General features: G+C 55.6%; 6 protein-coding genes across 6 annotated transcripts; 4 read left to right on the top strand and 2 right to left on the bottom strand.

The window, feature by feature from the left end:
• Positions 1-1,465: 1,465 nt before the first annotated feature.
• NCS54_01026300 (Hypothetical protein) lies at positions 1,466-2,659 on the top strand (the record flags this gene model as incomplete). Its single annotated transcript, XM_053155578.1, has 4 exons — positions 1,466-1,784; positions 1,849-2,101; positions 2,153-2,259; positions 2,313-2,659. 4 exons carry the CDS (start codon positions 1,466-1,468, stop codon positions 2,657-2,659), a joined length of 1,026 nt encoding a protein of 341 aa, XP_053011553.1.
• Positions 2,660-2,928: 269 nt separating this feature from the next.
• On the bottom strand, positions 2,929-4,292 carry NCS54_01026200 (Queuine tRNA-ribosyltransferase catalytic subunit 1; the record flags this gene model as incomplete). The annotated part of the gene is made up of 3 exons (XM_053155577.1): positions 2,929-3,844; positions 3,893-4,143; positions 4,209-4,292. The coding sequence occupies 3 exons, from the start codon at positions 4,290-4,292 to the stop codon at positions 2,929-2,931; spliced, it is 1,251 nt and encodes a 416-aa protein (XP_053011552.1).
• Positions 4,293-4,617: 325 nt separating this feature from the next.
• NCS54_01026100 (Hypothetical protein) lies at positions 4,618-6,036 on the top strand (the record flags this gene model as incomplete). The annotated part of the gene is made up of 1 exon (XM_053155576.1): positions 4,618-6,036. One exon carries the CDS (start codon positions 4,618-4,620, stop codon positions 6,034-6,036), a length of 1,419 nt encoding a protein of 472 aa, XP_053011551.1.
• A 439-nt stretch (positions 6,037-6,475) lies between these two features.
• On the top strand, positions 6,476-7,040 carry NCS54_01026000 (Hypothetical protein; the record flags this gene model as incomplete). Its single annotated transcript, XM_053155575.1, has 3 exons — positions 6,476-6,622; positions 6,682-6,885; positions 6,942-7,040. 3 exons carry the CDS (start codon positions 6,476-6,478, stop codon positions 7,038-7,040), a joined length of 450 nt encoding a protein of 149 aa, XP_053011550.1.
• Positions 7,041-7,409: 369 nt separating this feature from the next.
• On the bottom strand, positions 7,410-8,216 carry NCS54_01025900 (RNA polymerase II subunit B1 CTD phosphatase RPAP2-like protein; the record flags this gene model as incomplete). The annotated part of the gene is made up of 1 exon (XM_053155574.1): positions 7,410-8,216. The coding sequence occupies one exon, from the start codon at positions 8,214-8,216 to the stop codon at positions 7,410-7,412; it is 807 nt and encodes a 268-aa protein (XP_053011549.1).
• A 1,329-nt stretch (positions 8,217-9,545) lies between these two features.
• Positions 9,546-13,249, top strand: NCS54_01025800 (SH3 domain-containing protein; the record flags this gene model as incomplete). The annotated part of the gene is made up of 3 exons (XM_053155573.1): positions 9,546-11,331; positions 11,383-11,457; positions 11,508-13,249. The coding sequence occupies 3 exons, from the start codon at positions 9,546-9,548 to the stop codon at positions 13,247-13,249; spliced, it is 3,603 nt and encodes a 1,200-aa protein (XP_053011548.1).
• Between the last annotated feature and the right edge of the window lie 903 nt (positions 13,250-14,152).

The following is a 14,152-nucleotide window of genomic DNA, read 5'->3' as shown; positions in this document are numbered from 1 at the left end:
GCGTAGAAGAATTCTTTAGCTGAAGAATTCGTGTCTCATCAAGGCTGCGTGTGTCTTGAGAACCAGTAGAGGGCGTCACATGGTATGTCCCTCATGTCTACAAACGTCCATAGTATTGGAAGGTGACCATCGGAATAGGGAATGAGATGCGGTGTGTCTGCCAAGCGGGGCAAATAAGGTTCCATGACCCTTGGCAAGGCTGAATTTGAATTGAATTTGGCTTTCTGTGAGTGATTTGCGTAGGGCAACATACGCAAAGGGCTTGTCCAAGTAATTATATTCCCGCCTTGATGAATGCTCGAGCAAAGTAGATTCTGGGTAGCAGATGTAGCTACAATCAATACTGTGTTTGAATTATCAAACAAATATAATTAATACATCAGAATTTGTCGATCCTGTCCAACATCTCGGGAGGACAAGGGGAGGTGGGCCATCATGCCAGCTCGGATTTGTGGGATTTCTGTAAATAATTGGAGTCATTTGGAACGGACCTGACTTGATAGGCAGATAGAGGCGCCAAGGCTTGTTTCCTCATGCCGAACAGAGGCAGGTAAACGCCCGTGGAAAAAGGAAAGCGTGCGGAAATGTGCAGATGCAGCCAAACGGCAGAGGCGTGGCCAAACGCCCAACAATAACGCATGGAATACGCCAGAGACACTCAACTGAGGTTCGAGTCCCTTTGTCAGAAGAACTCGTGGCACCGCTCATCCTGCAACTGCCAAGACTGCACTTTCGACGTCTGCCCAGCCCTCTGCGGAAAACGGCATTGAGCCTGGGATCACCATCCAGGTCGACCTCATTTGATCCATGGTCTCTTGGCTTCCTTGGCCTAGCCCCTCGCCTGAACAACCTCCAAGAAGGACCCCTTGCAAGCCTTTTTGATCAAGTGGGTTAGACCACGTCCCTTCAAGGCGTCCGAGTGGCTTAAACTGTGGTGTCTTCCTCCACCCCTGGTTTGTCCATGGCGTCGGTACCCCGGTCACCTCCATCTTTGGTTGCAACTCTGTCTAACAAGTCCTCGACGTTACCACCAGGTCCTCTCAAATCGCCCCAAGACAGACCCAGCCAGATGCGCCTAATATCGACTCAGCCGCACGGTAGCTGATACGTCTATTGGCTGGCCCTGGGGCCCAGACACTCTGCCTCGTGGGCTGCTTGGCCCGGAGCTAGCTCAGCACACCCCCGGCCGCAAGCTCTCTAGCGTGACGAGGACCTGCCTCGTTGATTGCTGATTGCTCAATGACCGATGAGCCGACCCTTTCTCTGCAGGCAGAGCGCAAATTGCTCTGGCTCTGCGCCGTGAATAAATGCCCGCGGCCTTGCCCTCCTCGCCCCCCGGAGATTGCTTTTCTGGGGAATCGGTTTGGTTTCTTTTCCGCTCAAGAGCTATAAGCGGCTGGTGTCTCTCATCCCTCTCTTCAATACCGTTCGAACCAAGTCCAAGTCTCAGTGAGCCAGTTCCAAAATGAAGGGCGCAGTCCTCTCCATCCTCACCAGCGGCGTCGCTGCCCAGATCACCATCGCTCCCGCCATCGCCCCTGGCATTCTCAATGTCGCGGCCGTCAACCCCGGAGACCCTGGTTACCAGACTTGCTCTCAGGCCGTCAACCTGTTTGAGGACTGTGTGTCGTCTCTAGGTGGTGTTGAGGCCGCTGCCAACGCCGACCCTACTGAGCTCCTTGGATGCGCTTGCTGCGATGGAAGCACTCCCGCCGCTCCTCTCTACTCCGTCTGCTCCAACTACCTCGAGGAGGAGCTTCCCACTGCCAGCGATCAATATGAGGGTGAGTTCTATGCGCCCCAGCGTCAAGTCTGCATGATATGGATGCTAACATGAGCCCTCTTCAGCCTACGGCACTCTCTACAAGGCTTGCGCTCTCGGTGCCTCGTGCGGTGGTGGAAGTGGTGGCAGCGCTACTCGCAGCCCCAGAACCACGGCCGTTGTTAGCGACGACGACAATGAGTCGGCTACCGTGACCAGTCCTGCTGAGCAGACATATGCTCTGGCCTGCCAGAACATGCTTGGCATCTTCGCCTCGTGCACCCGTGCCAATCGCGACTTCACCGAGCTCCCCTTCAAGGAGCAGGCTGAGTGCTACTGGTGAGTTTTCCTTGGAACCGACAGGGCTTACTGATCACTAACTCTTCTTAGCTGTCGTGGCTCCGGCGACAGACTCACCTGGACTGATGAGATGGGCGGTTATGCCAAGACCTGCGCCAGCTGGGCCAGCACTGGCGAGCCCGACACCGTCCTCCCTGGTATGTTTCACAACTGCTTCACTGGTGGTTTTATACTAACTCATTATTCTCAGTCGCCGAGACCTTTGCCAGCTTCTGCAAGCGCTACACCACTGCTTGCGATGTTGCTGCCACTCGCACTCAGGACTCCGAGACCACCGCAACTGACGACGACAACAACGACGACGAGACCGACTCCACCACCGAGTCTTCTCCCGAACAGACCAGCAACAGCGATGATGACAACAACGACGACAACAGCGACGCCACCACCAGCGAGAACGGCCCTGTCACCGTCACCGTCCAGCCCACCGACACCGCTGCTGCTGCCACCGAGACCAGCGGCAACGCTGCGTCTTCTCTCCGTGTCGGCCTCGGCGCTGCCCTTGCCGCCGTTGCTGCTCTTGCCGTTGCTCTGTAAGCGCCCGTTGTGTGACGCGAGTGGGGATAGGCTGTTGGTTCTACATTTCGAGTGGAAATTGTGTTGGTTCTAATGACTGCTGGCATGGTTTAATGAATTTATGTTGGAGAACACTTGGACAAAGCGTACCATTGTTGGGGGGCATCCTTGTTGGCATATGAAGGGAAACCAACCGTATATATAGAAATTCACTTTTGATATCCCACCATGTTGACTCCTCTCACCAACGCCCTGCGCCCGTTTAGACATCCCTTCATTGGGTGCTGATTCTATTCCGTTGTCAAGTCTATACCAACTCCCTTCAGTGCGCCGACTGCCCAGTCCGGATACTCAGTCTTCTCAGGGTATAACCATGCGAAGAACTGTCGCACGAAAGCTGGGAAGCGGTCCTCGATGACGGCCTCTCGGATCTGCCTCATGAGGTTCAGTTGGTAGTACACGTTGTGTATTGTCAATAGATGAGCAGCCACAGTCTCCTTGGAGGCGTTGTGGTGCACAAAGGCTCGGCTGACACCCATCCCTCCATCAGCGGACGGCTTGCAGATCATGCAGCCACAACCCTCCTCGACGGGCTCAAAGTCGGCAGCGTACTTCTTATTGCGCATGTTGAGAACGCCGTGCTTGGTGACGGCGTTGCCGAATCGAGCTGTCCTCGTAGGCCACACACAGTCGAACATGTCGGCGCCAAGAGCAACGCTCACCACCAGGTCTTCAGGATAACCAATGCCCATAACATACCGCGGCTTGAGGTCAGGGAGCAGTGCTGTGCAAGCCTCTACGACCTTGCAGTAATCCGCTTTAGCCTCACCGCCGCTGAGGCCTCCTATGGCTATGCCGGGGGTGTCGCGAGCCAGCATCTCTCGGCAGCATTCTCGTCGCATATCGAGATCTAGACCACCCTGGATGATACAAAAGAGGTTCTGTGTGTCGGGCTTCTTGTGTGCTACTATACAGCGATCTAGCCACCGCACGCTGCGCTCCATAGCTTCTCTCATGCGAGCCTTGTCGGGTGAAGTTGTGACAAGAACATCGTCAAGCTGCATCATAATGTCGCTACCGATGCTGTTTTGTAACGACATGGAGTGCTCGGGGGTGAGGAGCATAGGTGTGCCATCGTGAGGGCTCAGAAACTCGACACCCTGCTCAGTGATAGTCGCAAGCTTGAGCAAACTGACCATCTGAAAGCTTGAAGACGGTCAGCTAGACTCAGATAGGTGACTGTCAAACACATACCCTCCACTGTCAGTCAGGATGTTGTAGTTCCATCCTTGAAGCTTGTGAGCTCCACCGATAGCATCGAGAACCTCTTGTCCTGGCTTCAAACCAAGGTGGTATGTGTTGTTCAAACACAGGCGGCAGCCTGTCTCCTCGAGTTGTTCAGGAGTGATACCCTTGAGAGAGGCCTGAGTGGCCACAGGCATGAACATAGGAAGCTGAACTGGCCCATGAGGCAGTGTCAGTATCGAAGCCCGCGCCCTAGTTGTCTATCTTGGAAAATCATTCATTAGCCTTGTGTAACAGAGTGAGTCAATCGCCAAGTAAGACTCACGGAGCATTTTGCAACGAGCTCAAACGTCAGAGCCGGTGACTTGTAAATGTTTGAAGTCGAAGCCATCCTCTTGACCGCTTGCATCTCACTCTTGATTTTTCAGCTAAGAGAAGAGAAAACTACCAGCTTGTCTTGCCTCCCAATCACTTCTAGCTGCTGTATTTTTACTTCATGAATCAACGTTGCAGGGTTGTGAGAAAGGTTTCAGTGGGGTTCAGCGCCACGGAAAGAGCCCCCCAGCTCGAGTCCAATTAGCCAATGAGACCACCCCGGGTCATCACCGGCATATCCCGCCAAAGCTTCCAAACACCCGCGAATTTTCGTCGGCCTCAGCTCAACGCCAGCCGACCACCACGAAGATACCAGAACGGCAAGCCAATTGAGCTCGCCAAACGGTCTCCGAGTCGCAATGGGGGGCCGAACCGTCTCGCCCGGAGGGGCTCTGCTGAGATCCTCTCGGCTCTTCTCCATGCCCAAGCCATTGCCCGAACCGCAGTCGACCAACCTGCACATTAGCGATCACAAGTCTCCCACCATGACACGACAATACCCCCAGCACCAGTCAGTTACCTCCCCCCTCTCGTCGCGAGAGAAGGGAGATTGGGGCTTCAAGCGACCGTTCCCTCTCAGGTCCACCATGACCACCTCGACACCCCTCATCCGAGTTAAGCAGGTTGACGCTATCGAGAGTGTTACCGACTTCGCCTCTGCCGCCGATTACACTTTGTCTCTGGAAAAGTTCCAGGAGCTCCGTGTGCCTCTTTCGATTCCCAAGGAAAATGAGCGAACCACCGGTACGGCAAGGACCGACATCTGGCGCAAGTCCGTCTTTGAGGAGGATATGGACTTTACCGACTTCCGTCAAGGACGAGCGGATGACAAGCGATGGAAGTTCCAGGGACCTTGGTTGGCCAGGTTGACCGAGGGCGAGTTCATCGAATATCTCAACAAGAGCGTACGACCCAAGCGTGCTCACTTCCGATGGTTGCTGAAGGAGAGGCTTGCCGAGTCTCTAAATACCAAGCAGGCTCAGGAAGCCTTGGACAAGGGCGAGCCGGCCCCGCCCAAGATCAACCCTTGGGACATTAGCAAGGAGCAATTCGTCGACTTTGTGCGCTCTCTTCGAAGTGACCGAGCTACACTCTATGGGCTTGTCTCCAAGTTCCTCGATCTTGCTCCCCTGGGCCACCCAGTGGGCATTCTCCAGACCCTCATATCCACCGGAGAGAACGCGGCTGCCGAGAGTCCCTACGGCAAGGCTGGACCCCCTCCTAGCCATCCCTCTGCTGGTATCAGCTACCTGAGGACGAACGCGTACATGGAGAACCACCCTGTGTATGGTCCCCAAGGACGACACACCCCTGTCCTCGCCCGAGTCATCCACCCCAGGCGGAACGTATCACTTGCTAAGCTTGGTGTGGGTGGTTTCGTCGCCGACACTCCTCCTGGCGACAACGAGTTCACCGGCAGAAACCAACGTCGGGGTCAAAGCAAGAAGGTGCTCGACGGCATCCAGCATCTTGACACCACTACATACGGTGGTGCCAAGGCCTACGTCGAGCCCGTGACGGCGACTGTCGACCCAAGCGGAAAGGTTGTCCTCCAGCTCCGGGACACCACTTCCGAGTCCCAACTTCTGGCGAAGGAGAGCAAGGGACGAGAGCAGGTGTACACCGGGGAGAAGCGTGCTCCCAAGAAGGAAACTGTAGCTGATCCTTGGCGAACCAGCCGTGTCGCTGATGAGCTTCTCAAAGACGACTCAGCGTCTCAGTCTGAAAAGGATGTTCTGGGTAGCTCCAGCAGCTATGGTCTTGACCAGAAGCAATAGATGAATTTGATGAGGGGTTAGGGAGCTGTTGTATATCGATGCCATCTATGTTCCTTGGCAAAGAAAAATCCTGTACCAAACAACTGTACAAGTAGAATTGAAATCAAGAATTGACTCGGGATTCTCCTGATAAACATTCCTAGCTCATACTTAAGACGAGATATCTTTGAAGTGAGCACCCATGAAGCTTTGATTGGCCAATGTCTTCACTCGCATCGCCTACAAGCCAAGTCAAGCCTCATGAAGCAGGGTTAGGTAATCGTGAAGCCCCACAAAGTGGCTGGTCGGCCATAGCACGTGATTCGGAATTCTGAGCCCTAATCGCTAGTGCGTGCACCTTTCCCCCACCACGCCTCAACACCAAATTTACAGCTGGAATTTCTTCGAGCGACTCACTAACAACCCATCGCCCAACGTCCAACAGTCCAATACCGCCAAAATGGGTCGCGTCCGTACCAAGACCGTCAAGAAGTCCGCCAAGGTCATCATTGAGCGGTACTACCCCAAGCTCACCCTCGACTTCGAGACCAACAAGCGCATCTGCGATGAGATCGCCATCATCGCTTCCAAGCGCCTGCGCAACAAGGTTAGAACCGCGAGAAACACGACAGGATCCGCACAGCGACTGACCCCGAGGAATTGCAGATTGCCGGCTACACCACCCACCTGATGAAGCGAATTCAGCGTGGTCCCGTCCGCGGTATCTCCTTCAAGCTTCAGGAGGAGGAGCGTGAGCGCAAGGATCAGTACGTTCCTGAGGTCTCCGCTCTGGACTTCACCCAGAACTCCGAGAGCGGCGGTCAGCTCGACGTCGACGGCGAGACCAAGGATCTCCTCAAGCACCTTGGCGTATGTGCACCCCCGATGAAAAACAAAACACCGCAGGATTCTAACCAGGCGTACAGTTCGAGTCCATCCCCGTCAACGTCATCCCCGTCTCTCAGCAGCAGGTCCCCGAGCGCGGTGGCCGACGATATGGCGACCGCCCTCCTCGCCGCGACTAAAAAATTGGTTTTGGGAACATTATGGGTGTCTGGGATTTACAGGGTTTGCTACTTGGCGTCTTAGGACAGTGAGTGCATAGGTCTCAAAGAAAGATCTTCCAACCCCCCAAGGTGTCGCCGATTCCTCTGGATTTCTCCAGGGATGACGCTTGATCGCCAAGTTACCTCCCTCTCGTCTGTGAACGTGACCTTGTCCTAAGGCCAGTTTGCACCACGAGGAACTGAGCCAGCGGATTGCTGCATCATGCCGGAGTCCCAATGTTCCATCACTTGGGTATCTCTTGTCTATTTGCAGTCATGTCGATCCTATGATATATATATGCCATCCGTCCAACGCCATATTATGATAAAACGCCTACAAAAGCCAATTTATTTCTTTTGGTCCTCCTTTTCATTATCTGGACGAAGTTTACTCTTGTAGCCCTCAACGACCAAATGGTCATCATCGTAGACTTCCGGTGTGTCTGGAACAGGGGAAGGCGCCTTGACGTCCTTCTCTTTCAGTGTAACTTTGACCTTGTCTCGTTGGACAGGTTCGCGCTCGCCGCGTTCGAGGGCCAAGGCAGCTGTATCTCGAGCTGTTTGTCGCTGCTCCTCCAGCCTAAGGTCGCCCAGCTTCTGTGCAGCTCGGTCAACGTCTGTTTGTGTCTCGTCGAGCAACTCGATCTGAATGTCTGGGATACCCGCGCGCTCCCATGCAGCCGTCTCGTTCAGCTGGACCTTGACGTAGAGGGCGCGACGGGCGCATTTCTGTGAGCACCACATCTCGACATCCTTCCGCTTGACAATGTCTCCGTTGGCTAGAATCTTCCAATCGCCACCAGGTCCAACCTGTCGCCGGGGCTTCGCGCAAAGTGAGTATCCGCACAGCTCGTTGACGTTGCGCTCGATGATGAGGTCGTCATAATCCGAGGGTTGGAACAGGCGCACGTGAGCCTTGAAGTCGGCAATGTCGGACGGTGCAGGGTTTGCAGCGTTGTGCGGGGCTTCGCGAACAAGAGGGTACTCGGAGAGAAGGATGAGACTATCCAGGATCTCAGCCTCAAGGTCTTTGCGATGCTGGATGATCCTGGCGTGCTGGAGGGCGACCTCCCTCGGATCGACGTCGGGCTCTTTGGCGGCATCCTTGGGCTTCTTGAGAATGCCCTTGGCTGGCTGTTTGGCAGTTGATGCCATGACGGGCGCGCAGGTGCAAGATGGTAGCTCAAATCAGGTTTGTAAGCAGGGACGAAGAGAAATGAAGTTGTTGAAAACCGTGAGATGGGAAAATGTACCCCGCCGCCACAGCCGGTGGGCAAGCGCAATGACGATGGATGGATGGCAATAAAAAGCTGTCGTTTAAGGGATCAAGCCACACTCCACAAGGAACAAGAGGCTTGTAAGCAACTTGAAGGCTGGACAAGATCCGGATAAGGGCATACGCAGTATGTATGTAAATGCTAATTGGAACAAGCTTCATGTTTCAGAAGATTCCAGACGTCTCTTTTTGCACATTAGAATCAGGTGGCCAGACCAATCACTTGGGGGCATGTCGAAACGCAGGACGAGCGTTTGAGGTGTGTGTGGCTGCTAAGGTACTCATCAATCTGAAGTGGTGCTATCATGGATGATGCATTGCTGCACAGCCCGAGGAGCAGTCCTTGCTAAAGCAAGGGTACTTGCTGCGTCGAGCTCAGAATTGAGCGTTACATGAGACGACTGGGAAATAAGCAGTAGTTGACAAGTACCATTAGGCTGATACATGAGCTTAAAGGTACTTTATGCCTGGCTTGTTTTAGAAGCCCAGGCATTGTTTCTTGCCCCAGGTTTCTACAGGCTGTACCTCTCGGGCTGCTCGGCCACTGCTATTAACAGATGGACAAGCAGCCAACGTTGACATGGAACCGACAACAAAGAGCAAGTGATTCACTGCCTACTTACTTGCATCCGTGTCCTCTTGCTTTCCATTGTTTTTATTCTGCATCATAATCTCTTTCTTCACCCGCCTTTCGGGATCATCCTCGGCCTCTCCAAGGACAGGACAGTACGACGTAGTTTTGCTCTGCCCGCGCCTAACACTTTTTTATTTAGCCGCGGATGGATCGAGTGACGGGCTTGGAGCGCTGACGTCGACAAACGCACGCCCCAGGTTGGGCCTTCCCGCTAAACACCACCACCACCACCGCCCGCCGCCGCCTCCTTGCTGCGACTCGCATCTCCCTTTTTGCTCACCTTTTTGTTCGGAGCTCAAGCATCACACCTAATATTCATCATTACGATAGGAGACACGCCAATCCCCTCCGTCGCGTCGTCTCCAGCATAGCTTCATCCTCGCTATTCCTCCCCCCGCCTTGGCTGATTCGACGGGCTGACGACGCCCCTGTCTGCCCCACAACCAGGCGAGCTGTCGACCTGCGAGCATCCACGTACTTTCCGCTCCATACAGCCACACGCCTCGAGTAGCTTTGATCCGGCCTCGGGCAGTATTCGTTCTGCGAGAGAGCTCCCTCAAGGATCACCATCAACATGGCTGCACCGTTCAAGGTCAAGGCCCTTTACGAGTACTCGTCCCCTCATGAGGACGACCTGAACTTTGGTGTTGGGCAGATCATCACTGTCACCGATGAGGAGGACGACGACTGGTATGGCGGGGAATACCTCGACGACCATGGCGTGAAGCAAGAAGGCATCTTCCCTCGCAACTTTGTCGAAAAGTTCGAGCCTACCGCGCCGCCTCGTCCTACTCGTACTCGTCACAAGAAGGAGCCCGAACCAGCCCAGCCCGCCGAAGATATCGCTGCTCCTCCCCCACCGCCACCTGCGCAACAAGCGCCGCCTCCAGCACCCGTCCCCGAGCCCGAGCCCGAGATCGAAGAGGTTCACGAGCCCGTTCACAAGTCTGCTTCTCCCGAGCCTCCTGCCCCGGCTGTCCCGGAGCCTGCACCACCAAAGCCCGTTGAGCCCGTCTCTGCACCAGCTCCCCCGCCCGCAGCTCCCAAAGTTACTGAGCCTCCAGCCCCCGCTCCAGCTCCTGCTCCAGCTGCCGCAGCTCCTCCTCCAAAGCCCAAGCCCGGTCCGCCTCCCGTGTCGGAGAAGCCAAAAAGCAGCTCGTTCAAGGATCGCATTGCGGCCTTTAATAAACCCGCAGCGCCTCCCATCGCGCCGTTCAAGCCCAGCGGCCTCGGCGGCTCGGGGTCGGGCTTTGTTAGAAAGCCGTTCGTTGCCCCTCCTCCGAGCAGGCATGCCTACGTGCCTCCCCCGCAGCAAACTCCGACTGCAAAGGTCTACCGGCGAGATGAGGATCCTGAAATCAAAGAGAGGGAAGCTGAGACCCAGGGACAAGCCGAGAGGGCCGGCCTTGTGCCGTCTGAGAGCCAGGAGGGTGGTAATGAGGATCAACCCAAGCCTACTAGCCTAAAAGAGCGCATTGCTCTTCTACAAAAGCAGCAGATGGAACAGGCACAGCGACATGCCGATGCTGCTGCCAAGAAGGAGAAGCCCAAAAAGCCTCAAAAGAAGCGCGAGAGTATTGGACATGCCGAAGCCCTTGGCGAAGCGGAGGAGGCACCACAGCAACCTCCTGTTCCTCTTGAGCGCAGAGATACCGAGGATTCAGGTGTCAGGACATCTATAGATGAACCCCGGCCGAACCGCATGCCACCTGCCCCGCGCCGCAGGTCGTCTAAGGGACCCGCGGAACCCATACATGATGGTAATGAGGCGGATATGTCTGGAGCCGGTGACACAACCGAGGGCAACGATGACTTGACGGAGCGCGACGATAGTGATGGTGTGTCTCGACGTGCCTCGAGGGCGCCTACTTTGCCCGTACATACCGGCCCTCCCCCCGAGGCGCCGAAGAAGGAAGAGAGCGATAACGAGGAGGAAGAGGAGGAAGAAGAAGAGGACGTTGACCCCGAGGTCAAGCGCAAGGAAGAATTGAGGGCGAGGATGGCCAAGATGAGCGGTGGTATGGGTTTCCACGGCATGTTCGGTGCGCCCATGCCCGCACCCGCTCCTCCTCCCAAGAAGAAGAAGGCACCCAAGCCAGAGCGAACATCTATCGATGAGGGCGTAGAGGAAGCATCGCCTGTGTCTTATGCTGCTCCGCCCATCCCTACTATGATGGCCCTCCCAGGAATGGGAGGCCCTAGGAAGTCAGAGGAGTTGACTCGCCCTGAGGAGGAGCCCGAACCAGCCGCTCGAGCACCACCACCACCCGTGCCATCTCTGCCACCTCGAGTGGAGGAGAAGGAAGACGATACGGATGAAGAGGGCGAGACTACTCCTGCTCCCCCTTCAGCCCCTACAAGTACGTGTCACTATATCTCATCCAGCACCTAACTTACTCACATCTATTCAGTTCCCCCACGGGATCCCGCAGGACCACCCCCTATTCCTGGCGGCCGACCAGCACCGCCTCCTGTGCCGTCTGACGGTAAGTAAAAGCTCGTTCTTCAATGAGATCCGAATCTGACTTCTCTATAGCTCGACCTCCCCCACCTCCTCCCCCTTCAGACTTGAAGTCTCAAACTGAAGGCTCCGAGTCTGGTGATGAGCTTTCTGGAGGCGGCCGAGAGAGCGAGAGGGAAATGCCTGCGCTTACTGCACGATCTCCTCCTATGCCGCCGATGCCGGTTCAACCCCCTGTTCTACCCGTACGATCTCCCTCTATTTCCCACGATCCCGAAGAGTTTAGCCCTGCATCTCCTAGTTCTACGGCCAACAAGCGACTAAGCCGGCCGCCGCCTCCTATTCCTGGATCTGCACCAGCTCTCCCCTCGCAGAGCCGACCTCCTCCTCCACCTCCCCCAGGAGCGCTTCGAAGACAGTCAACCCAAGATACTCAAACGCCAACCCCAACGAGACCGCCCCAGGCCGGTGAGGAAGGAGACGAAGAGGTTACCGAGTATGAGGGTGATTACGATACAGATATTGCCTCCTCGGTCCCTCACAAGGATGCCTTGAAGGCCCACGCTCGCGATTCTAGCCTGGAAGATAACACCCTTCAGTCTCCTGTCGCTGAAGCTCCCTCTAACGTACCACCTCCTATTCCGACCGCCGCAGCCCCCAGGGCTGTCCCTCCTCCGGTCCCTTCACAGCCGCCCCCGGAGAATAAGCGCCGATCTGTCGATGTGCCACGCGCTGCTCCTCCGCCTCCGCCTCCAACCCACATAGTTCCTCCTCAGCCTCCTCCTCATGAGGAAGAGTATGACCCCTATAATTATTCAGGTACTCCTGGTGGACATGCCTACGCTCCTCGAACTCCCAAGATCGAGGAGGAGGCCGTCTTTCCTGGATCCCCATCTGTTTCTTCTCCTATTGATCGACGAGCCCCTCCGCCATCTATACCTTCCGGCCGAGTCTCTGGCCGAGCATCCCTGGATGTATCAAGAGCAGGTGCCGGAGTCAGACGTTCCATGGATCTCCACCGACCATCAATGTCAATGGAGTCTGGTTTTATCGCTAACGACATCGACCTGGCTATCCAGAGCGGCTGGTGGAAGCAGGCCAACCAGGTGCCCCCTGTTCTCCAAGGCCGCAAGGACATCTTCTTTGAAAGCGAGGAGTCTACCTCAACCAACGGTGGACAAAAGACGACCATCACTCGCGAGATCTTTATCCTATACCAAGACTACTCACAGACCTTTTTGACCATCCGTTACGATCCCTACGACCCGTCTGACGTTGAGCTCGACCAGCGTCAAGAACCCCCGCCTCGCCCTCTTCGACAAGACCAGATGGAAGAGTTCTATGAACGATTCGGTCGTCCCATTTCTGAGGCTGTGGCCGCCAAGAAGGACTCTGTCGTCGCGGATGGCACGCCTCAAGGCCTCGTGCTAGAACTCCTGAAGCCCTACAAGGACCACCTTCCCCCTGTGGGCACCCGCGCATACGGCGCCCTCGTCTACTCCAACATGGCCAACGCATCTACGCAACAAAACGATGTGATCCGCCCCGGCGACATTCTCACCATCCGCAACGCGCGCTTCCAGGGCAAGCATGGTCCCATGCACGCGAAGTACTCTGTCGAGGTTGGCAAACCCGATCACGTTGCCATCGTGGCCGAGTGGGACGGCACCAAGAAGAAGGTGCGTGCCTGGGAGCAGGGCCGCGAGAGCAAAAAGGTCAAGGTTGAGAGCTTCAAGCTCGACGACCTGCGCAGCGGCGAGGTCAAGATCTGGCGCGTCATGCCCCGCAGCTGGGTTGGCTGGAGCAGCCAGCCCTAGTGGCGCTGGGGACGGGGCAACAAGGACGACGACAACCTGTGGGGCAGGAGGATGATGACCATGATGATGATGATGAACAGGAGGAGCTTTGGATTGGGCATGGCCCCGGGGTCGTATCCTGAGGCGTTGATGTGGTGGGATAGCTGTTTGACCGATGAGGGGATGCGCGCTGAAATGGGTGTGTGACGAAGCACGAGGGAGAGTCAGTCAGAGGAAAGATTTAGTTGTAGTAAAGCAGTTCGATTCAGTAGGTTACGTTATTGACCGATATGTCTTATCTTGGATCGTGCCCCCCGAGTCTTACAGAGGCATAATATCTCAACTCGCACAGTCTACTCAGCTCAAGACACAATTCACCCGAACACAGTCAGGGTAGCCATGAGCCGCCTACGCATAGCCTTTATGGCCACGTTTTATCCATGTTGGTTTTGGAGCTTGGGATCTACAAAGTGATAGTCAAGCACCGAGCAAGCATCAAGCCCCGTCCCGTGTCGCTGGATCGACAAGATCTCCAACGGCCAGGGAAAAAGCAACGAACCGTTGAGAGGGTGACGTCGCGATGCATCAGGCCAGAAGATTGAGGCATGTCCCATACCTATCAGGATCAGATGGGGTCAAAGACGGAATGCCAAATAAGGCAAGTGAGGTTGGTTCTCTCATGAGATGCTGGAAGCGCCTTGTGAGACCACCCAGTGAAAAAGATGGTGAAGGATGAGAGGCATAGGCGAGTCGTAAAACAGGTAGAGCAGCCAACTCACTAAACACAGCGCATCTCGTGACTGGAGCTGTGGGACGATGAGACGGCTGAAGTCAGGTCACCCTTTCCAAAGAGGGAACAGGGGGAGCAGGCGTTTCGTGACCGCCGGATCGGATCTCTCTCAGAGAGAAAGGGTATCGCCGGAT

Source organism: Fusarium falciforme, chromosome 8, assembly GCF_026873545.1.
Source record: "Fusarium falciforme chromosome 8, complete sequence".
In the NCBI taxonomy this organism is placed as follows: Eukaryota; Fungi; Ascomycota; class Sordariomycetes; order Hypocreales; family Nectriaceae; genus Fusarium; species Fusarium falciforme.
Note: the sequence above shows the minus strand (reverse complement) of the source record. Positions and strands in the feature narration are given on the sequence as shown.